This window comes from Amblyraja radiata, chromosome 37 (genome assembly GCF_010909765.2).
Source record: "Amblyraja radiata isolate CabotCenter1 chromosome 37, sAmbRad1.1.pri, whole genome shotgun sequence".
Classification (NCBI taxonomy): domain Eukaryota; kingdom Metazoa; phylum Chordata; class Chondrichthyes; order Rajiformes; family Rajidae; genus Amblyraja; species Amblyraja radiata.
The window spans coordinates 13,000,080-13,023,023 of record NC_045992.1 but is presented as its reverse complement, the minus strand read 5'-3'; the positions used below and the strand labels follow the sequence as shown (position 1 = coordinate 13,023,023).

Below are 22,944 nucleotides of genomic sequence, written 5' to 3'. Positions count from 1 at the left end.
TCATAGGACCTCCGAGGACCACGTGTCGACCATGCTGCGAGTTTGAGTCGAGGGCAAAATCTTCTAAACTCGCAGATTAGGTCACTGCAGTGGGACAGGTAAGCTATGTGCCTATATTTTTTTTGTTCCAGCTATTGTTCTTCCTGTTGATTAGTGTGTAAGGGAAATAAACAAGAACAAACGGTACCAAATACAATATAGAAGAGCACATATACCTGAACAATGTTTTACAATTAACTTTTACATAAACAATGTAATATTACAAAATGTGTAGGAAAGAACTGCTGTTGCAGGTTTAAATCAAAGGTAGACACAAAATGCTGGAGTAACTCAGCAGGACAGGCAGCATCTCTGGATTCCTTCTCTCCAGAGATGCTGCTTGTCCCAATGAGTTCCACCAGCATTTTGTGTCTACCGTCCATTTAATATTACAAAGTGTATTTTGATGACCTGATCTTTTTAATGATCAAAAGTATTTGGTGAGATTATATTGGTGAGTACTAACAGTTTTGGTCCCTTTTACGTGGGGGGGGGGGGAGAGATAAGTGATGATGCAGTTACCTGACTAACAATCCTTCCAGAGACCCGACTTCAAATCTCACCATGGGAGCTATGACATTCAAATTCAATTAAAAGTGTAGATTTGTAACAACACTAGTCCAAGTTATGATGACCATAAAATCTATGATTGTTGGAAAACTCCATTGTTTACTATTGATCTTAAAGGGAGGATTTAATGATACTTTATAATGATACTTTATTGTCACTTTAATAAAGACTATTGTTACCTAGGTACAGTGAAATGTTTTGTTTTGCATACAGCCTGAGAAAATCATTAAGGGCCTGTCCCACTGTACGAGGTAATTGAAGAGGTAATTCAAGAGTTCTCCCGAGTTTTCCCCTGATTCGAACTCGGAGAATGTCCGTAGTGGGTCCGTAGGAGTTCGTGGATGTCTCGTAGCGGCTCGTACGAGTAAAAAGTAACAATTTTTTTCATCACGAGTATTATTTTACTCGTGGACATTTTTCACAGTGTTGAAAAAATGTCACAAGTTTACCGAACTCTTGAATTACCTCGTACAGTGGGACAGGCGCTTTAGCAAACCTCACCTAGGCAGTACACAAGTGTAGCCACTTTTTAGTGCCGACAAAGTTACAAAAGTTCACCAAACTGGAAATCTCTCATTCTTGCGCATTGTGATCCATTTATACCTTCAGTATTGCTCAACCTCCATATCAAATTTCACAAAAATCCTTATTCATTCTTCTGTTCTCTCAATGTTGGCAACTTGAGTGATGTCAACATTGACCTTCCTGAACTTTCTTTCCACCTTAATTTCCACTCTAAATTTGGAAGGCTCACAAAGTTGTATGAAACTGTGAATTAAGTATCAATTGGATGTGGCTGTTATTTTAATTGTAAACCTTTCGTTATACATCAGACAACACAGACTTCAAATAATCATTCTATTTGTAAGCCAGGGTTATTCCTCTTATATTTTTCTGTTTCCAAACTCTGCACATTTTGGCTTAGCAGTACTATAAACAAACTGATATTTAACAACCTTATCAATTATTTTTCAAATTGAAAGCAACGATTTGAAATGTTTTGTTTCTATATAATTTAGCTCATCCAAACAGGCAATTGTCCCATTAAATGTGGTTGACTGTCAGAGTTAAATACAGACAAATGGGGAATTGTAGCTGCGTGGGGAGAGATTCAAATTGCCATGAAATCTTTAACAATTTAAAATAATCCTATCTTCTTGGAATAGCTAATTACCACCAAATGTCATCAAACTTTAACTGATGACAACCTGCTGATCTGGTTGTTTTTGTTAGAGATGTTCTGTGGGATGAAGGTTAACTTCCACTTCAGTTTGAAGAAGTGGAATATGCCTACGTGTCATTTTTAACATGGATGGCTCTTGTATATCATTTACCATGAGGACAGAGTAGTCTTGGTCCATTGACAAGGTGGTCATCAGTTCAAGAGAAATCATCCTCTGGGAGCAGGAATGTTTCACTATGCAGTCATCATGGGTCTTGGATTACTTTGCTAGTGTCCCTGTCATTGTTTGACTCTCCCTGCTGGTGTTCTTATGAATCAGATTGTTCATTGCCTAGACTGCACGTGGAAGATTATATGAAGTATTATTCACCAAAATTATACAAAGGATAATGAGGCACTGGAAATGGCTGAAAAGTTTTACAAGAGTGATCCTAGTCCTGAGATCACATTTGTTGGGAAAGAATGAAGAGACCAGGTTTCTTCTAATAATAGATGCTGGAGGAGGTAATCCTAATCTGTTTCTTCATGCATCTATAATGATGTAATTAAGTAGTATTATTACCTTTTGATTTAACTTGGTGCAAGCTAGCATTTAAAGTGCATTACAATTTACGTAATTGAAATTTGAGCAATGAATTGGTAACCTGAAATTTTGTTGTTGAATTTAAAGATCGCTTATGATATTGACAGCAGTATGTAAGAAAATATTGTTTTGATGCAGGTAATAGTTTTCAACTATGTAAGATGTTTACATTGATTTATATTTGAATCAAGCTTAGTACCAATTATCTGATTCTAATTCATGAGGTGTACAGTAAGCAGTTTATAAGCATAGTTAGATAAGCAAACATTGTCTATGGTTACTGAAACTGTTTACAGTGATCTTAAATTACCTAGTACCTGTATTTTCAAAGGATAATTTGTTTCCCAGGAGCTGTATGATAGGGAACAAAGGGTGATTATTCATTTTCAATTGGGTTTATGATCTGCATCAAAGAGCATTATGCCAAGAAGTTTGTTTATCTGAAAAAAACTATTTAAATATGTTTGATAGTGTCATATTTATCAACATTGCAACGTTGGCATCTGGTCTGTTTTTCATATAAATTTGCATAGTTTATTACCATTTTTAGGGAGAAGACTTCCTGAAATAGGATTTTTTATAGAATTTTAAAGTGGATTATTACAGTCTAGTGCAGAATCGAAGCAATTATACAATGTTAAAAATGCTGCTTTCTTGTAAGATTAATCATACTTGTCTTATTCAGTTGTTAAGAATGGATAACATTTTAAGTAGGAGATTGGTTTTCTACCCGGCCAATATTATTTGATCACACCCACCAAAAAGCATGGTCCTTTAATATCATGACAAGCTCAATAATCTACTAATGGTGCAAAATAAGTTTTCAAATACGTAACTGTTAATATTCCTTTGTGTCCCCAGTGCAAATGATGGAAGTGAAATATTGCTATAACTTATTAGAGACTTCATTTAAAAGTATGAAGCCTTTTTAAGTGTTTGAGCAACGCAAGTTGCTATATAACTGCAATTTCTCTGCATCTCTTTAATCCTTTGTGCTTTGGCAGGAATATGGGCTAATGTTACTACAACCTTCGAAGTGTTTCTCACTTTGGAAAATAAAATAAAGTTCCGTTACTACTCGATGCCTTGCTGTATGAAACCCAGTTTTGAAATGATCCGTTGACCAGTATCCTAAATGGTTTACTAAGGATGTAATGAATTAAGCACTGTACAGTGTTTGAGCAATGTAAATTTCAATTCCAGTACCAGTCTGTTACATACACATTTATAGATAAGGAAAAGAATGCTTGTTATATTTCCAACTGTTCTTTTGCTATTTCTGGCATACTTTAGTATAATGCAATTTGTCCAAATAGGTAGTATATGTACTGTATGTTTGGGTATTTTGCATTTTGACTAATGCACGTACATATATTACTTAAGATATCACCATGGCCACTTAAGTAGACTTCCTGAAAGCCATAATATCAGAAGCTTAACAATTTAAAAAAAGTTATATTCGCATTGAAATTAGGTAGATACGATATCATCTTAAATTAATATGTAGCATGTATTTTGTAAGGGGTCTCTAAGTATTTGAATATTCCTTTTTGCTCCCATGCAAATGATGGAAGTGAAATATTACATCAGAAAGATGGAACATGCATTTTACAGAGATATCTATTACAGAAATGTTTTCACAGAAGCAGCTGATTTTTAGAAAAAGGTATGCTCGAGTAAATAATAACTGAAAATGAAGATGATACTTGGTATCTGAGGGAAAAATACTCAACATTTTGGATTGACCCGATGTTAAGTCGATGATTTAAAACATTGATACTGTTACTCGGTCTACAGATAATGCTTGACATGAGCATATTCCGACATCTGCCCTTTTTTTTGCTTTACAATACTTTTGAGTAGCTGTAATTGCTCGAGTAGATTGAAACCATAATTTTCAGAATTGTAGAAAGCAGATGTGGGCAACCATAGATCAGTTCTGCTTTAGTGCTAGGCCAATTGCTAGTGAAGGTTAAAAAAACCTGATAAACACTCAGTAATGTGGAATCAGAAGAAAGCAAGCTTTTTTTGTTTTTGTTTAAATGGATGTTTAATCTTTGTTGTCATAAAATAACTTGGTTGCTTCTTTGTATCTAACTAATCATGGACCAACCAGTGTGTAACAGTTACTTTTTTTCCCCCCTTGCTATTCATTTGCTGTTTCAATAGTACTTATTTGGTTCATGTGAAAATTATTGTTTGAACTATCTTGAGCTTTCAACTTCCCTTTTTGGGAAACCACAAGTTATGTCGGTAAACTTGTACATCTGTCCTCAACGATAACAGCACTTGGCCAGTTGAGTAATTTTCCTGCAGCACATAAATAATCCTTGTATCTTTTATAGATCTATGTAATTTTTCTGTTTTTTCACGTCCTGCCATTGAGACTCAGCGGGTAGGGTGGGGTGGTAAGTGGAATTGATGCAGGATTTATCTGGTTGCAAGTAGGGGAGATGATTGCTGGACTGCTTGCTTTACTTTTGTTTTGGCATTAGTGGCTAGATATGTATTACTGGTGGACTACTCGTTGAGCTGTTCATCATGCTCCATTGCACCACATGTCCAAATAGTCATACCTTCGTGTTTTTGAACATTGGAATTTCCTGTAAATGTTCTTTCTTACTGCTTTCACCCTTAGCCATTGTAATGTGATGAGTTCACAAAAAACATTTTCATTGAAATTGAAACCCACTTGGATAAGGGTACCTGCTCCTGCACATTGTCTTGCAAGTTACTGACCAATTTCTCAGTTGAGTCACAATAGAAAAAAAAAATGGCACCATACTGTGGTGACATTTTGCAAGCATCACAGCAGGACAGGATCACAAATAACAGTTCTGAACTTCTATGGATTAAAGAAACAGCACAAATAGTCTATTTAAATGGATTAGTGAGTTAACGATTTTTCAATGGCAATGGAGTTACCGACTCTAAAGGTATCGGTTGAGGACTTGAGAGAAAGGATGTTTTACCAAAGGGAGATGAGGGATGTCGTGTGCTCTTTCACAGAGACATAGCTCCCTAGATTCTGCCCCAGCTCTCTAGACTCTGCCCACCAACCTGAAGGTTTCTCCATTCATCCTATTAATGAATTGAGGTATCAGTGAAAGGGGGAGGCATCTGTCTCCTGGGCAGGGGTGGAAAATCCGGGGGGGCCAGAGGGGACACGTCCCCCCCCCATGTTTTGAGAAGTGGAGGACATCCACCCCCCAAGTTTTTGTGATCCCGATTTTAAAATCTCCGCTTTTAGCGCTGGATTGAGCCTCCGAAGCCTCGCGCGTGTGTGTGAGTGTGCGCATGCGCGCGGGGCCGCCAAAAAATTGTGTCCCCCGTCCCCTCCATGTTTTGATAGCAAGTTCCGCTCTTGCTCCTGGGGAAACCCCTGGTAGTGCTCAGATGCAGCGGTCATGTCCAACTCCTGCTCATGTCCAACGTCCCTTTTACCTCCTGAGGGAATTCATCTCCATCATCTTGACCGCAGTCTACATCCGGCCTCAAGGAAACGTTCATCTAGTACTGGAGAAACTGCACGTCGTGGTGAACAAATTTCAGATGGCATACCCTGATGCCTTTACCATCATATCTGGGGATTTCAAGACCAATTGAAGCAATCACTTCCAAACTACCACCAGCACGTTTCCTGTACACCAGAGGATTAAAAACACCTGACCACTGCTATTCCACCAAAGATACCTATTGCCACATCCCTTTCCCTCTCTTTGGGAAATCAGACAGCCTGGTCGTGCTGCTTCTTCCTGCATTTAGGAAGCAACTGAAGAGTGCACTCCAGTGGCGAATACTGCACATAACACAGGGAGGCAGAGGAATGAATCTGTGATTGCTTGAAGTCAGTAGACTGGGTGATGTTCAAGGACTCAGCAATGGATCTGAACAAATACACCATGGTTAAGGAAATGTGTGGAGGAATGTTCACCAACCAGAAGCCTTGGATAAACCAGGTGATTGGTTCACAAACTTCTGAGGACTAGTATTTGGGCTTTCAAGTCTAGAAACATAGTCAGTATGTCAGTAATACCAATTAGAGTAAGGTGACTAGCCTCAGTGAGTGCAAGCTGGTGGCAGTAGCATCCTTGGTGAAGTGCTTTGATAGGTTGATTATGGTGCATATCAGCTCCTAGCTTAGCAAGAACCTACACTCGCTACAATTTGCCTGTCACCACAATAGATCAACAGGGTAGCAATCTCACTGGCTCCATTTTGCACTGGACCACTTGGTCAATAGGAACACATAGGCTATCATCCAACCAAACTTATTACCAAGCTCAAGGAACTGGGTATCTGCACATACCTATGCTACTGTATTCTTGACTTCCTCATCAACAGACCATATAACCATATAACAATTACAGCACGGAAACAGGCCATCTCGACCGTTCTAGTCCGTGCCGAACACGTATTCTCCCCTAGTCCCATATACCTGCGCTCAGACCATAACCCTCCATTCCTTTCCCGTCCATATAACTATCCAATTTATTTTTAAATGATAAAAACGAACCTGCCTCCACCACCTTCCCTGGAAGCTCATTCCACACAGCCACCACTCTCTGAGTAAAGAAGTTCCCCCTCATGTTACCCCTAAACTTCTGTCCCTTAATTCTCAAGTCGTGTCCCCTTGTTTGAATCTTCCCTACTCTCAGTGGGAAAAGCTTATCCACATCAACTCTGTCTATCCCTCTCATCATTTTAAAGACCTCTATCAAGTCCCCCCTTAACCTTCTGCGCTCCAAAGAATAAAGCCCTAACTTGTTCAACCTTTCTCTGTAACTTAGTTGCTGAAACCCAGGCAACATTCTAGTAAATCTCCTCTGTACTCTCTCTATTTTGTTGACATCCTTCCTATAATTAGGCGACCAAAATTGTACCCCATACTCCAGAATTGGCCTCACCAATGCCTTGTACAATTTTAACATTACATCCCAACTTCTATACTCAATGCTCTGATTTATAAAGGCCAGCACACCAAAAGCTTTCTTTACCACCCTATCTACATGAGATTCCACTTTCAGGGAACTGTGCACAGTTATTCCCAGATCCCTCTGTTCACCTGCATTCTTCAATTCCCTACCATAATCGGTGCAAATTGGCAACAACACTTCCTCCTTGATAACCATCAGTATAAGGGCACCTCGAGGTTGTGTGCTCAGTCCTCAGCATTACTCACTATAGCAATGACTGTAACTGGACATTGTTCCAATTGGATCTTTAAATTCGCTGACGACACCACCATTGTTGGACGTATTATGCGTAATGATGAGTCTCAGTATAGGAGAGAGATCGAGCTTTTGGTGCCAGAACAACAAACTTCCTCACAATGTATGTAAGAAAAAGGAGCTTGTGGTTGACTTTAGCAAAGGGAGTAAAGATCCATGATCCTGTGTTAATCGATGGTTTGGTGGTAGAGAGAGGATCAATAACTTCAGGTGAGCGTATGTCTGAAAATCTTTCCTGGGCCCAGCACAGTGGTGAAATCGTAAGGAAACCCCATGAAAATCTCTACTTCCTTAGAAGATTGAGGAGATTTGGTATGCTGATACATACCTTCTTGAACTTCTGTAGGTGAAAGGCTGAGAACTTATTGACTAGTTGCATCAAGGCGTTATTCAGCAATTCAAAGCCCAGGAATGAAGGCAATTACAAAAGGTGGCGGACATCAAGGCAAGGCAAGGCAACTTTATTTATATAGCACATTTCATACACGAGGCAGACTCAAAGTGCTTCACATAAAAACATGTCATACAATAAATGAAATAATAAAATGAAATAAAATAGAAGAACTAAAAGAAAAGAAAAACAAAATTAAAAATGCATTATAAAAAGTGCAAAAGTTAAAAGTGCAATGTAGTTAAGATTTAGCTGAAAGCTAAAGTAAACATTAAAGTTTTCAGTCTTGTTTTAAAAGTGGTCAAAGTTGAGGCAAGTCTTAAATCTTCAGGAAGTTTATTCCAGCTATTTGTTGCATAGTAACTAAATCCTGCTTTCCCATGTTTTGTATTTACTCTGGGAATCACTAGCAGATTGGTTTCAGAAGATCTTAGCGGTCTAGAAGGCTTATATAGTGGAAGCATGTCAGTGATATACTTTGGCCCTAAACCATGTAGTGATTTATAGGTGAGCAGCAGGATTTTAAAATCAATTCTCTGACATACAGGGAGCCAATGTAAGGATTTAAGAATTGGTGTAATATGCTCAAATTTTTTGGTCTTTGTTAGAACTCTAGCAACAGCGTTCTGAACAAGCTGTAGCTGCCTGACAGTTTTTTTTGGAAGACCTGCAAGGAGACCGTTGTAATAATCTAGCCTACTATTAATAAAGGCATGTATAAGTTTTTCTAAATCTTGAGCTGACATGAGTCCTCTTAATCTTGCTATGTTTTTGAGGTGATAGTAGGCCGATTTTGTTACTGATTTGATGTGACTGTCGAAATTTAAATCTGAATCCATAATGACCCCAAGATTTCTGGCTTTGTTTGAAGTTTTCAGGGACAGAGAGTGAAGGTGTTGGGTTACTTTAAGCCTTTCTTTTTTAGCACCAAAAACAATTATCTCCGTTTTGTCCTTATTTAGTTGGAGAAAATTTTGGCACATCCAGTCTTTGACTTGCTCAATGCACTGGCACAACAGATCTATGGGGCGATAATCATTTGGTGATAGCGCTACATAGATTTGAGTGTCATCCAATCTAACATGGGTACTGATCTCCCCACCATCGAAGGGATCTCTAGGAGGTGCTGACTCAAAAAGGCAGCCAGCTTCAAGGATCAACACCATCCTGGCTAAGCTCTCATTTCACCCCTGCCATTGGGATGATGGTATAGGAATTCAGAAGCTGTAATCTGTTCATATTCTTGACCTTGATATTTTGCATTCTCATGCTGTGTGAGTTTTTGTTGCTTGCATTTCTTTGAATCTTGCTAAGGAAGAAATTTTCTGAAATTGAGGCACTATCAGGCTCTTTGTTTTTAGTTTATATAGCACAACTGACCCATTGAAATAAAAAAAAAATGCTCATGACTCCATTTGACGGTCTACATGGCCTGCTTTGTTTTGGGCTTCAATAAACTAACTGTTATGCCTCCAACAATGGAAATGCATACAACGATCGGCAATGGAGCTAATGTTTGGAGTGGATGGTTTATGGTTCGTGCAACACGCTTCATAAATCATTTTGTTTCATGCTGTACAGATTGCAAATAAAATATCTTAAATTATTGCTGGAACAAGTGATGTATGTTTATCAGTATGCTCGGTGCCACATTAGAATGGCAAGTGGGCAGTTTTCATACGTTTAAATTATTATATCTCTGCTATCTTTTGCACTAAGCTGATCTGGTGTGGACAGAGTCAATGGTGGGAAGTCTTGACAGTTGAAGGACAAGAGCAGCATAGGAATATCGCCATCTATGGGTTCCTGTCCTGACTTGAAAATAGATTCTTCATTAGTTGGTCTAAATCCTGGAATTCTCTTAACTTATTTCAATGTTGGGATACCTTTACAACAGCAGTTGCAGATAGAGTTGCTGCCTTACAGTGCCAGAGACCTGGGTTCTATCCCGACAACGAGAGCTGTCTGTACGGAGTTTGTACGTTCTTCCTGTGACCACGTGGGCTTTCTCCGGGTGCTCTGGTTTCCTCCCACACTCCAGAGATGTAGAGGTTTGTAGGTTAATTGGCTTCTGTAAATTGTTCCTAGTGTGTAGAATAATGCAAGTGTATGGGGTGATCGCTTGTTGGTGCGGACTCGGGGAGCCGAAAGGTCTATTTTAACACTATCTAAAGTCTAAAAGGGTTGAGTCACCATCTCCGAGTTAATTGGCTAAGGTCCATGGATGCATTGCCCTTGATGCCCACATTCTATAAAATATTTTAAATGTCGTTGTCCTATCTGGGACACATGACAATAAAACTCTCTTGACTCTTCATAAAATAAATGAAAGACCAGAAGATGCTGGATATACATAGCAAATTGGCAGATTCCATGGAAAAAAATGATTAATGTTTCAGGTCTGGGACACTGGAAAAGACATATGGATTTTCGATAGTAGAGGAAGTGGGTAGAATAGACAGAATATCTCTGAAAAGGTGAGTCCAAATAGATTAATGGGGGACATTTCCAAATACATATGGCATAGCTAAAGCAGTGCAATGTTAATAGCGGGATGTGTTCAAGAAGAATAATGTGAAATTGAGCCTGTTGCTTTCAATTATTTCGAATAGCTGTTGGAAATGTGTAATTAAAGATGAAAATAGAAAATGTGTATTCATTTTCTCAGATTATGACTAACTGGGACTTCTGCTCCAATAACTCTTGAGTGTTTATTAAAGGACATGGAGTAAAACTCTTTTCCCCCCCCAAAATTTGGATTGATCACAATCTATAGCCATGTAGGGAACATTTTGGAATTTATCACCATCATACATTAGTTTTGGAAGATTTCTATTCACTGAAGTTTCAAGTTATTGTCAAGACTCATGTATCAAACAAATGCAGTATGCAATGAAGAAACATTTTCATGTTCTGAATTGGTCAAAGATTATATCTAATTCAAAGGATCATTGTATAGGTTGAAGAACATTATTAATGTGAAGCATAAGGCTCTCCTTGCTGTAATTATGTTTAAAATAGTATTTGTAGTAATTCATGTTCACAAATGATATGTTGTGATAATAATCCAGTTCCAATTTAACTGGCAGGGGTGATGTGCAGGTTTTGTTATACTTCCCTGAAAAATATTTCTATTTTTCGCAGTTGATCACAAAGGACCGATGAGTGAAATTTAATTAAAGTTGTTAGAAATGTTGAGCTACTTAATATCTTATCCCTTTTCCCCCATATGACACTTAGTGTTGAGAATCTGGGACAGTAAATTAAAGGTAGACACAAAATGCTGGAGTAACTCAGCAGGACAGGCAGCATCTCTGGATAGATGGAATGGGTAACGTTTTAGGCCTAGACCCTTCTTAAGCAGAAGAAGAGTGAAGAACGATCTCAACCAGCATCTGCAGTTCCTTCTCACACAACAAATTCAAGCATGGCACAGACAATCAAATATGAGATTCTGGCAACCTGTTTGCATTGATAAAATTGAAAAATGCGATGTATCTACGAAATAAAAACATTGGATTCATTTTTGTTGTATTTGTAACATTTATTTTCTTCTTTTAGGTGGATTTGCTGTAGTGTTTTTAGCCAGGACGCCCAGTGGTGTAAGATGTGCTCTGAAACGAATGTATGTAAACAGTGAACATGACCTCCAAGTTTGTAAGCAGGAAATAGCCATTATGGTAAGGAAAAAACAATATTTTATATGGTAGTTTAGACTAAAGTACCAACCTGGCTTGTTAAAGTCTTTATGCTTTGAATTTTATTGCTGATTATGTGTGTTTTCAATGGAACTTTCTATCAATTCTGATACTGAAACAAATTCAATTGCTTCGGCCGTTCGTAAAACTATTGCATGAAAGAATAGTTGACTTGGTCAAACATTTGATATTTACCGAATGAATTTAACTTGAACTGATTCTTGTAGACTCTAATTGTCTACCTGCCAACGTGCAGAAAAAATTAAAACAATTTTTGCAAAAATGGTTAAGAAGAAAGCAAAGGAGAAGCAATTTGCCAAATGTCTCACAATTAATTTAAATGAGCGTATCTCCTAGATCTTTACCTGTCCGTTTAAAATAACCTTTGTCCAAGCTGGTTTCCATATTGTTTGCCTTTTCTTTCTCATTGCCATAATCTTAAATCCACGTCTATTCAATTGCTGTCCAGAAAGAATGACAAAGTTAATTGCTCCAGTAAGGTTGAAACCAAAATAAAGTATGGAGACAAATAACTGTTGATCATAAACAAAGGTTAACTGGAACAAGGGTATATTTGGTGTGAAGTTTTTCCGTCATTATCTTTCCATTCAAAAGGAAAAATCCTGTCCTCATTTGGTTGAAGTTCTGCAAATTTTTTCACTGAAAATAGTTTGTCGAAGGAAAAGTTTTTTAATCCAACAATCCTGATTTAATTTTGGGGAAAATAATGTTGAAAGTTATGTAGAAAGCAGCAAATATAGTGCCACCATTCAAAAAGAAAGTTCAGAGAAAATCTGAAAATAACAGCAAGCTCTCCTGACATCAGTACTAGTCAAAATATTAGAATTTAGATTACAGGCCATGTAGAAAATCATTAAACTGAGTCAATGCTGAAATAGTCTTTTTTGAGCATTATTAAAGGAGAACCAGTGGATTAATATTTGGATTTTCAAAAGCATTCAATAAGGTGCCATTCATGAGGTTGTTTCTCAAATTCATGCTGATTAGTTTGCGATATGATAACATCAATTAAAAATTGGTTGAAGATAGAGACTGATTAGCTTTGATGAGGAATTTTCAAGATGACAATATGAAACTTGGAAGAATCTGGCATGATTGCTTTCATCAAACAGAGTTTAACAAGGTAGTTTCTGAGATAGTGGTCTGAATCATAGAATAGTAGGTAGGCCTTAAATCTGAGATGTGATGATATTTCTTTCCTCTGTGTTTGCTATTTTCTGCAACTGCGGTCTGGTTTCTCAAGTAACATGTTCTAGATGGAGATAAGTTTTCCTTTGCCATAAAAGAAACTTGGGGATATGATGATATGCCAGAAGATTAAAGTTGGGTTGAAGCTAAATTGTGATCTTATTACATTTTGGATAACTTCATGACTATGTGACCCGCTTTTGTTGTTGTTTCTTAAGTTCTACTCCATTCTGGAGTTTTAATTGTCTTTACTTTTTGTATTTCAGCAGTGAGGGTTTTAGCTGTTCATTATATGAAATATGCCTAGCACTTTGGGGCCATGAGGGTGTCTGTGTTTTTACAAGTCTACAGTTGATACACATCATTCAGAATCAGCATAACTTGATGCAGTCCTTAATTTGAAGCAACAATTTACATAACAATTCAGTTTCATTGACAATGTGGGGTAAAAATGAGAGCACCAAGTATTCTGAGTTGGACTAGAATTTGTAGGTGAAGCTCAAATAATTCTCTTGATCTTTGGCTTTTAAAATATTGGAGAATTGTTTTGGAAATCGTTTGTTTTTGCATATGAGATTTGGGGCAAATTGGGTTTCACATGACTCGGTGACCTTGTCAATCTTAATGTTCTTGATAGCAACGTGCCATAGAATATTAGCATTCCCCTTGCTGATCTCGCTATCCTCCATGTTCTTCTCCTTGGAGTATACCATTTAAGGCATACAAGCTAATTTCTGTTGAAGGAATATATCCAAACAATCAACTGTGACAATTCTCATTATATTGCACTTTAAATCCTTTGTTCATTTGCTGATAATTAAGGGAAAAGATCCAGTAAAATGGGTTTGGTTTAAGTGCAAACAAATTAAATACCAAATTAAGCTCTTGAGACTAACTCTTGAGACTGCAACTATTGCAGCAACAACATATATTCCACTTTTAAAATGCATATTTGAAAGAACTAGATATTTTGTTTAATCTGCAGATAATGTCGCTCATTGACAAAAAGTTGAAAAAAGACATGATAATTGCTACATGGTACAGTGGGATCTTGTCAGTGACAAAGTCAATTCTGGAAAATGCCCTGAAGAAACTGCTCAAAAACAAGCAGCTTCTGTCCTAGATAATACAGTGCTGCAGCTATTTATAATGTGTATTTTTGTGTACCTTCAGTGTAAATTTAAGGGATCACTGTAACAGACTTTTTCTTCAGTGAGGAAGACATTTTATTTCAGAATTAAAAAGTCATAAATCAGTTGTATATGCAGGATCACTTGTCAAAATCTTTCAGTAGCTGATTGCAGAATAATTTAGTAATCCTAAAAAAACAGAAAAATCATTGGTTAGTAAAGAAACGTGGTTAAAAATGGTTAGATCAAATTAAACTTTGCTTCATAATTGAATCAGCAGGGTTCAGACAATATAAACCAGAGTAACAATATTGCCATCAAATAGAAAAAAAATGCAAGTGGTTTGGCACCCCACCTACTCTAATTTGTTAATCTTTGTTTCATACTTTGCCTTGCTTCATGCAAGCCACTTTACTGATCACACCATTATCATCGGTATGGGCTTTTAATTGGAAGTTTCACAGGAGATTTGAATGATAAATGGCCGAGCTGTGTGGTAGGTTTTCTGATTTAAAAGGGCAGTTATATTTGACTGGCTGTGTTATATTTGGATACCAAATGAAAGTCTCAATTGTTGACTTTGGCTCATTAGAAAATTCACTTGAAGATTAGTAGAACTGAGAATATGAGAGGTCAGGAACTGAATGAGAGCACACATCGACCGATACACAGAACCAAAGGATAAATCAGTAAAGGGAGGAAGTAATGAGGTGTTCATGCATGTTACTTTAACACATTGTTTTTTTATAGATCGATAGTGAAAAGACTTTGATGTCCTTATTTCATTTTTCTTTTGCGTAAGTTGATCACCCAGTCGGGTGATTGGAATGATTTGATTAAAATTTAGTGTGCTTGGGAACATTTGTGCATGATAATTTTGAACAAAAAAGATAACTGGCCTGCAACACAAACTGTACCTATTTAATTATCTTGCAGGAAGGCAACTGATATACTTGGTATCAAGGCTATCAAAATGTTCATAACACAAGTAAACAAGGCCACATTTTTTCTAATGAAATTCATTGTTGTGATCATTGAAAGATTCAACTCAGCACATATTAATACATTTTATTTGCATTGCAGTTGAAGTAGTATCTAATTTGCATGTGATACGTTTGAATACATGCTAATAAACGAGCATGCAGTTAAATATAAAAAAATACTTAAGTGGCTTGTAATGAAGCTTGTGAAGGACACCAACTATGGTGGCAGTGTTTCCATCTAGTCCAGGGATGCTCAACAAACAGGATGGCAGAGGTTTTTATTATTGCATGAAATGTTCAGTTGTAAGATAATGGTGTATTTCACTTTACACTTTAAAAGATTGGGAAATTGTATGCTGGTTTCAGATTGGAGGTGAACTTTAAAATTTTTTGGGGGTGTCAGGCAGGCAAATCAAAGAATTGAAATAATGCTTCAAAATCAAAGCACTGCAAAGATGGAATGAAGTTTCAGGAGCAGACTGATTCTTTCTCCCCTCTCTCCCCCCTCCCCCCACGTCCCACATCCCATATGTAAATGTGAATAACTGACTTTGCTTGCCTTATTTGCTTATCGTTGAAAGTAGCTTTTGTAGTGTTTTAATGGATGGTGATCTGCATTCTTTCAGTGTGACTAAAATAATTTTTTTTCTTTTTTTTTTAAACCAGAAAGATCTCTCTGGGCATAAAAATATTGTTAACTACCTTGACTCCAGTGTTGCCTCGATAAATGTTAGTGACGTTTGGGAGGTCCTTATTCTCATGGAATATTGCAGAGGTTTGTTAATTTTATTTTAATATATATATATCTATGTATAGCATGTGTAACAATGTATGGAAGCAATGCAATAGTAGAAATTTTCGCTGATTACTTAGTTTAACATTTAGAATTGTTTAAATTCAATACATTTTAGCAAAATATCAATTTGAATCTGTTATCCAAAGAAGCTGGTTGAAAATATTAATTCGACTTTTTTCTTTCTACTGACTGAAATATCTGTAAGACATTATGAATACTTGTAGAGAATTAGATATTTTACAATAAGTATTAAATTACCATAAATTGTCCTTCAGTTTGAATACCTTTTTATTTAATGTTATTGAAGCTTGAGTCATCTTAACATTTGGGTTAAATAAATATTCTTTAAAGAATTAGAGCTGAAGTGAGTCGAACAGAATTTTTGCTTGCAGTCCCATGAGTGAAATAATCTTCCGTAATTGCATAAAAATTGGTCCATTTGTACCTATGAACACCTCGTGTATTTCCTCCCATATTCAAAGGATGTGCACATTTTGGATGTCAATTGGCCACTAAATTGCCTCTAGTGTGCAGGTGAGAGGGATGAGCTGGTTGAATGAAGATGTGCGTCAATGGGAATGCATAGAAATTAAAATGGGATTAGTGTGTAAAGGTGTGTGACGGTTGCCACAGGTTTGGTGGGCAAATGGGCCTGTTTCTATGCTGAATCACGCTGACTCGAAAATACAATTTGCATCTATTTAAGTGTTTGTATCATTTTCAACTGATGTTTCCCGTATTTAAATGCAGGTATATCTATACCATTTAGTATTTGATATACCAGTCGACCCATGGACATCAATAATTACTATACCAAACAGATGTGGCAATGACCTAAATTCAGCCGTGCCAGTAGATTTGTTTACAAGGATGTGAGCTCAGGTGATTTTTCTCAGTTAGTTTCAACTGACCTGGCAGTATTGGCTTGCTGATTCAGTGATTTAACAAAGTATAGATTATATAGTCTGGATCATTCTTTGCCTCATCATTTTCCACTGCATCTATGTATACTATTCCTAAACCTCCCATTATTTATTCCTGTGTGATGCTTATCAGTTCTCCATATTAAATTGTATTTGCTGTTAATGTATTAATTTATAGGCTTTATAAAATCTCTGAATCAGATTTTGGACTCAACTGTGGCAGTTTGACATCAAATTTGACATTTGTTTCTGAATCCAATTTATTCTTATAAACTAGAAATCATGAGCTATGATTTGCAGATCACATTATTTGTCCATTGTTCTACAATCATTATTATCTTTGTTACTTTCTTTCATTGAAAACCCCTTTCCATATCAGTCTAAATGTGGTCAACTTTGTATGGAACCAGTAATTCAGGGGCTGCCTGAAATCAGGAAAGATGTGGACACTTTGGAGAGGGTGCTGAGGAAATTGACCAGAATGATGCCTGGATTAGGGGATACTAGCTACAGGTAGATTAAGAGGCTTTCATATAGGCACATGGAATTGCAGGGATTAGAGGAATATGGACAATGCACAGGCAGATGAGACCAGTTTAATTTGGCATCATGTTCAGCACAAAACATTGTAGGCCGAAGGGCCGGTTCCTGTGCTGTACTGTTCTATTTTCTATATCTTTCATGGTTTAGACTTTAGTGATACAGTGAGGAAACAAGCCATTCGGCCTACCAAGTCTGCGCCAACCAGCGAACACTCGCATTATCCTACACACTAGGGACAATTTACAATCTCTACCGAAGCCAATTACTAGTAGTAAAATAAGTTAGAATTGTTCTGTTTAGCACAAACTTGAGTTTCTAATTATATGTTAGGCCTCCTAAAAGCAACCTATTTAAAAGCTTGAAATTTAAGATGTTGACTGAAGCTGAACACAAACATATTGGCCATCGAGAACAGTATTTTTATGGTTGAATTTTAGTGAGTAAATTAAATGTGCGCTTTTAATATCGCAGATTTGTATGTTCTCCAGATGGTCAGGTGGTTAATTTGATGAACCAACGATTGCATTCTGGCTTTAGTGAATCTGAAGTGCTGCAAATATTCTGTGACACTTGTGAAGCAGTGGCCAGGCTACATCAATGCAAGCCTGCAATTATTCATAGAGACCTGAAGGTGAGAATCATAAAAAACATCAAGCCAAATCTTATCACATGTGAATGCATTGTTGTGTATTCAGTCCACTTTCTGTTCTGTGCTAGGTTGAAAACATTTTACTTCACAATAGCGGAAACTATGTCCTCTGTGATTTTGGAAGTGCTGCAAACAGATTTATATGTCCTCAGATTGAAAGGGTTGATGTAGTTGAGGAGGAAATAAAAAAGTAAGTTTAATTAAAATCCTATATCTGCTGGCTTAAATTGGCTTGAGAGTTGAAATGGCATTAGAATTTGCAAGATATATGGTGATGGCTTATTGACTATCTAGTTGTGACTTCTATACTGCATGCTGGTTTTCAGATTTTTATTTTAAACAATTTCTTTGCAATTTTTTCATTGGTTTTATGTTTCAATTGTTTCATGTACAAATATCAGTAAATATTTCAGAATCTGTTAACTTTAAGAAGAAATATGGGGCAAAGTAACTTTGAAACTGTGTAGGAAAGAAGTCTGAAGAAGAGACTCGACCTGAAACGTCACCCATTCCTTTTCTCCAGAGATGCTGCCTGTCCCGCTGAGTTACTCCAGCATTTTATGTCTAACTTTGAAACTATCACCTGTACTCTTACAATTAATTTTTCCCTGCTTGAATTTAAATGTACTGTAAATATCCTGTTTCTTGTTTTGTGGAAGATTTATGTGATCAGTTTAGTTTATTGCAACTCCCTCCATTATGACCCACATTTCTATTCTGTAGATCTCGAGGGATGCAGACTAGAATGAGGTGGACAACTAGTTTAGTCATTTAGCACTAGATATGTCTAGATTGCATTAAACAGTAACTATCCTTGTCTTCTAAAATCGTTCACTATTTCAGGATCAATTTGGAATTCCAGAATAAGATAAACTGCTCAGCTGCACCGTGAATTGAATTAAACCATTCACTGCCAACCTGGTCATTATTGCATTACTCTTTGCGATAACTTGCTATGCAGAAATTGAATGCCTGGTTATGTGCATTATACCAGAGACTATTCTTTAAAAATACTATATTGGCTTTGTAGCACTGTATGATGCTTTTTAAAGGGAAAAAAAAAAAAAAAAAAAAGGTAATGAAAGATGGCAATAAAAATGCATGCCTTACATTTGTTCCTCCATCCTCGACTCCGACCAGTGTCGGAGCTCATGCATAACTTTGTCTTTAAGATAGAGACCATTGGATCTGCTGTCTCTTCTATTTCTCTCCCCCAGACCCAACAAGACAAAAATTTGAAGCTTCCTCATGGTCGACGTCTAACCTTTTCTCTGGTTTCATCTAATATCCCTTGTGCTCGCTTCAAAATCATCATTTTGTTTGTCACCCAACTTGTCACCCAACTTCTTTCTAAATTGTTAAACACTTAACTGTCCTTCCTATTTTCCTAGTTAGCTGTTTAATAGGTTTGTCTCTGGAAAGATTTTCCATTCCATCTTCTAATGTAATGTCATTACTCTTCTTTTCAATTGATACAAATGCAGAATAATTCACCAATCAGGTCCCTCATTTCTGATTACTTGCTACTAACACCCTATAAATTTCTTCTCTTAACATCTTTCTGTGATTAGACTGCCATGTTAATTTTTTCTGTTCATTTGAGGTGAATTGCCATCTTTGTTTAATGCCATGTATTGGGGAAGCAGAACCTTTCTTCAACTAAATATTTTGGGGGAAAAACGTGCTAATTTGAATCTTGTTAAGAACTCGCAACTGCAGTATCCATCTCTCTCCCTGGCCTCTGGAGTGATGTAAGCTTTCTGTTCTATTGAAATCCCAAGCTGAGTTTCTAAGTAGGCAATCCTTTGCATCACTTAGATGATCTATTTCTACCTTTAATAATATTGTCACTTCATTCCTGCTGCTTTCTTATTTGCTTTTGAAGCCCATGTCCATGTCTTGCAACAGCCAGACACTCCCAATGCTTTCTACTGGGCAGTGCAGCTCATTGATCTGTTGCTCACAGCTCCAACAAATGGGATCAATTCTGATGTTTGGTCTTGCATTTGTGGAGTTTGCACATGTTTCCTGTGACTGCATCAGCGGCTTGCAGTTCGTCTGGTTTCCTTCCACATCCCAAACGTGAGAGTTGCTCGATTAATTGACCACTAAATTATCCCTGTTGTGTAGGTGGATGGTAGAATCTTGTGAGCTAAAGGGAGAATGAGAAGTCATTGGAGGAATAATATATAATAGAGAGTTGATGGTTGATCTGGGCTCAGAGGGATTACCTGACTATGTTTTGTTGACTCTGACTCTAACAACTAACTTGACTTTGTTCTTTGTTCTACATTTTCCTAAATTCTACAAGCACAATATCCTGTACTTCCACAATTCCACACTGTCTTAATCTTCCCAAATTTCTGGTCTCTTTTTTCCTTAATGTTTATGGCACCATGGAAATGTAGAGTGTCTATTAATATTTCCACCTCCCTTGGCTCTCTAAAATAAAATCTTCTTAAAACCTACTCTTTGACTGGAAACCAACTGAATAATTATTATTCTTATTATTATTATTATTATTACTACTACTTTGGTTTAATTACTGAGGAGTGTCCTACAACATGTTATTTAAATGAATATTTAAATTAACCTTTAAATATGTATACAAACCAACATATTGCAAATATGAAAGATGACTCCTTATAATAGCCAACTTCATGTTGCATGCATGAATAATGTTTTTCTGCACTTATTTTCAGATACACAACCCTGTCATACAGAGCACCAGAAATGGTTAACCTTTACAGTGGAAAGTCCATTACAACTAAAGCTGATATATGGGTATGTGAGAGTTGGTCTATTTCTAAGCATGAATTGTTTGCTATACCTGTTCCTTAGTGCTCTTTATATATCACACTTGATTACTTGCAATTTATTTTGCCTTTATGAAATATCTTTAGGCACTTGGATGTTTACTTTACAAACTTTGTTTCTTCACTTTACCATTTGGAGAAAGCCAAGTAGCCATATGTGATGGAAGTTTTACAATTCCAGATAATTCTAGGTACTCTGACGAGATACACAGTTTAATACGTAAGTAGTCAGATTTTGTCAATTTAAAGTTTTCAGACTAATTATTTGATTTCTTTTTCTTTGAGTTTTCCTTGAGTAAATGAATAAACATTTTTTTTTGGTAGGATATATGCTTGAGGCTGACCCTGACAAGAGACCTGACATTTATCAGGTTTCGTTTTTTGCATTTAAGCTGTCAAAGAAAGCGTGTCCTGTTAAGAACATCAATGTAAGTATGTTTTGTTGATGACTATCATTATTAGCTTCAAAATAGTTCAATTTATTTTACTATGAGCGAGTGATGCAAGCTGATGAATGCCGATGTGTAAAGGCTGTAAGATATTTTATGTAGATGCTGTTCATATTAAGTAATCGGTACCCAAATTTTTATAGTATTTTAGTAATGTTCATTGGAATAGTATTGAAGATAAGCTGAAACAGCTTTGCCATTTCTGCAGGCCCATAACTGTCATATAATGTTAAAATACTGCCAGATGGTAAAGTTTGATGTGTCACTTTTATATCCCATGTTAACTCAATTGACCCATTCCTTCTCTCTTGAGATGCTGCCTGTCCTGCTGAGCATTTTGTGTCTACCTTCGATTTAAATCAGTATCTGCAGTTCTTTCCTACACTAACTTAATTGTTGTTATGCAATTGAATTCAAAAATTGAAATGGCTTAAATTTAGAAAATCAAGGGGCAAAGTTTAAAGGAGATGCGTGGGACAAGTTCTTTACACAGGTGAGTGCCTGGAACGTGCTGCTAGGGGTGGTGATGGAGGCAGATATGATGGTGGTATTTAAGAGTCTCTTGGATAGGCACATGGATATGCAGGGAATGGAGGGATATTGATTATGCGCAGGCAGGTAAGGGTTGGTCTTGGCATCATGTTCGGCACCGAAAGAGCCTGTGCTATACTGTTCTGTGTAATTATTGTGAATGTTAAGAACGCTTTAAGAGTAAGTTAATCACATTCAGATTGAAGGTGCGTGGCATGGAGGGAGAAGCAAATTTGAGGTTAGCAAGATTTAGTATTTTGGTCGAGATTTCCATTATGAAAGTTCAGTTTTGAAATTAACCATTTGTATTTCATCTTTATTAACATATTTTGAACATAACCATATCTATCATGTGACTGTTTCCAGAATGTGCAAATTCCTGTGAAAATGCCTGTACCAATAAAAGCTAGTGAAGCCGTTGTTAAAAAATGTCAACTACGAGCAAGGTAAATATATATTTCAGAAATGTGTTCCTTGCATGATTAATACAGGAAAACAATACAAAACAAAATTTTCTGTTGCATTTTATATTATGGTCCGAAATTGTATGTTTCTATTTTAGCTTTTATCTCCATTATCATATAAACTTTTTTAGGATTACTGATCCTGCTCCTACAGAAACCTCGATAGCACCTCGTCAGAGGCCTAAAGCAGGCCAGCCAACTCCAGCTCCAAGTGCTCTGACAATTCAACCGGCTGTGACTCCAAGGAAGAGATCTACCGTACTGCTTGTTTCGCAGCCAGCAACCTCTCCATTAGTCTCACAGCCAGCAACCTCGCCATTAGTCTCGCAGCCAGCAACTGCACAGTTGGTCTCGGAGCCAGCAGGTGTGTATTTGTACAGATAATCAAACTATTTTTTACCCCCCAACAGGCTTTTAAGCTACTCATTTGTTTCAACTTCCTTCCTCATATCTTTGTCACAGTAAAATAATGGTCTATTTCTCAATATATTTTTAATTTGTGGTATTGGACCACCAATTCTAGAATGAGTCACTTGACCGAGTACTAGTTGCAGATGTTTCCATAAGTCTTAGGTGACATACTGAGGTTTTGGTATCATTCTGAACAATGAACTTTGAGCTGAATGGTATTGCATGAAAGGTTGCCTGAAGTGTTAGGGAAAATATATTGAATATATTAGATATGTTACAAGTTATAGCAATGTTAATCAAAATCTAATTGAGAATTTGTGATTATTAGAGTTTGCATAGAAATGT

At 36.8% G+C, this 22,944-nt stretch overlaps 1 protein-coding gene across 12 annotated transcripts in view; it reads left to right on the top strand.

Moving 5' to 3' along the window:
* The window catches only part of LOC116966505 (AP2-associated protein kinase 1-like), a 58,175-nt gene that overhangs the window by 5,789 nt on the left and 29,442 nt on the right, over window positions 1–22,944 (top strand). For 11 of the 12 annotated variants that reach the window (XM_033012817.1, XM_033012816.1, XM_033012815.1 and 8 more), the window contains exons 2-10: window positions 11,559–11,677; window positions 15,684–15,792; window positions 17,768–17,910; window positions 17,997–18,118; window positions 20,631–20,712; window positions 20,832–20,964; window positions 21,069–21,172; window positions 22,091–22,170; window positions 22,320–22,552. In XM_033012817.1, coding sequence (XP_032868708.1) covers window positions 11,559–11,677; window positions 15,684–15,792; window positions 17,768–17,910; window positions 17,997–18,118; window positions 20,631–20,712; window positions 20,832–20,964; window positions 21,069–21,172; window positions 22,091–22,170; window positions 22,320–22,552 — 1,125 coding nt within the window. Of the gene's footprint in view, window positions 1–11,558; window positions 11,678–15,683; window positions 15,793–17,767; window positions 17,911–17,996; window positions 18,119–20,630; window positions 20,713–20,831; window positions 20,965–21,068; window positions 21,173–22,090; window positions 22,171–22,319; window positions 22,553–22,944 lie in introns of those variants that run through there. The other variant, XM_033012818.1, reaches the window with a different exon arrangement.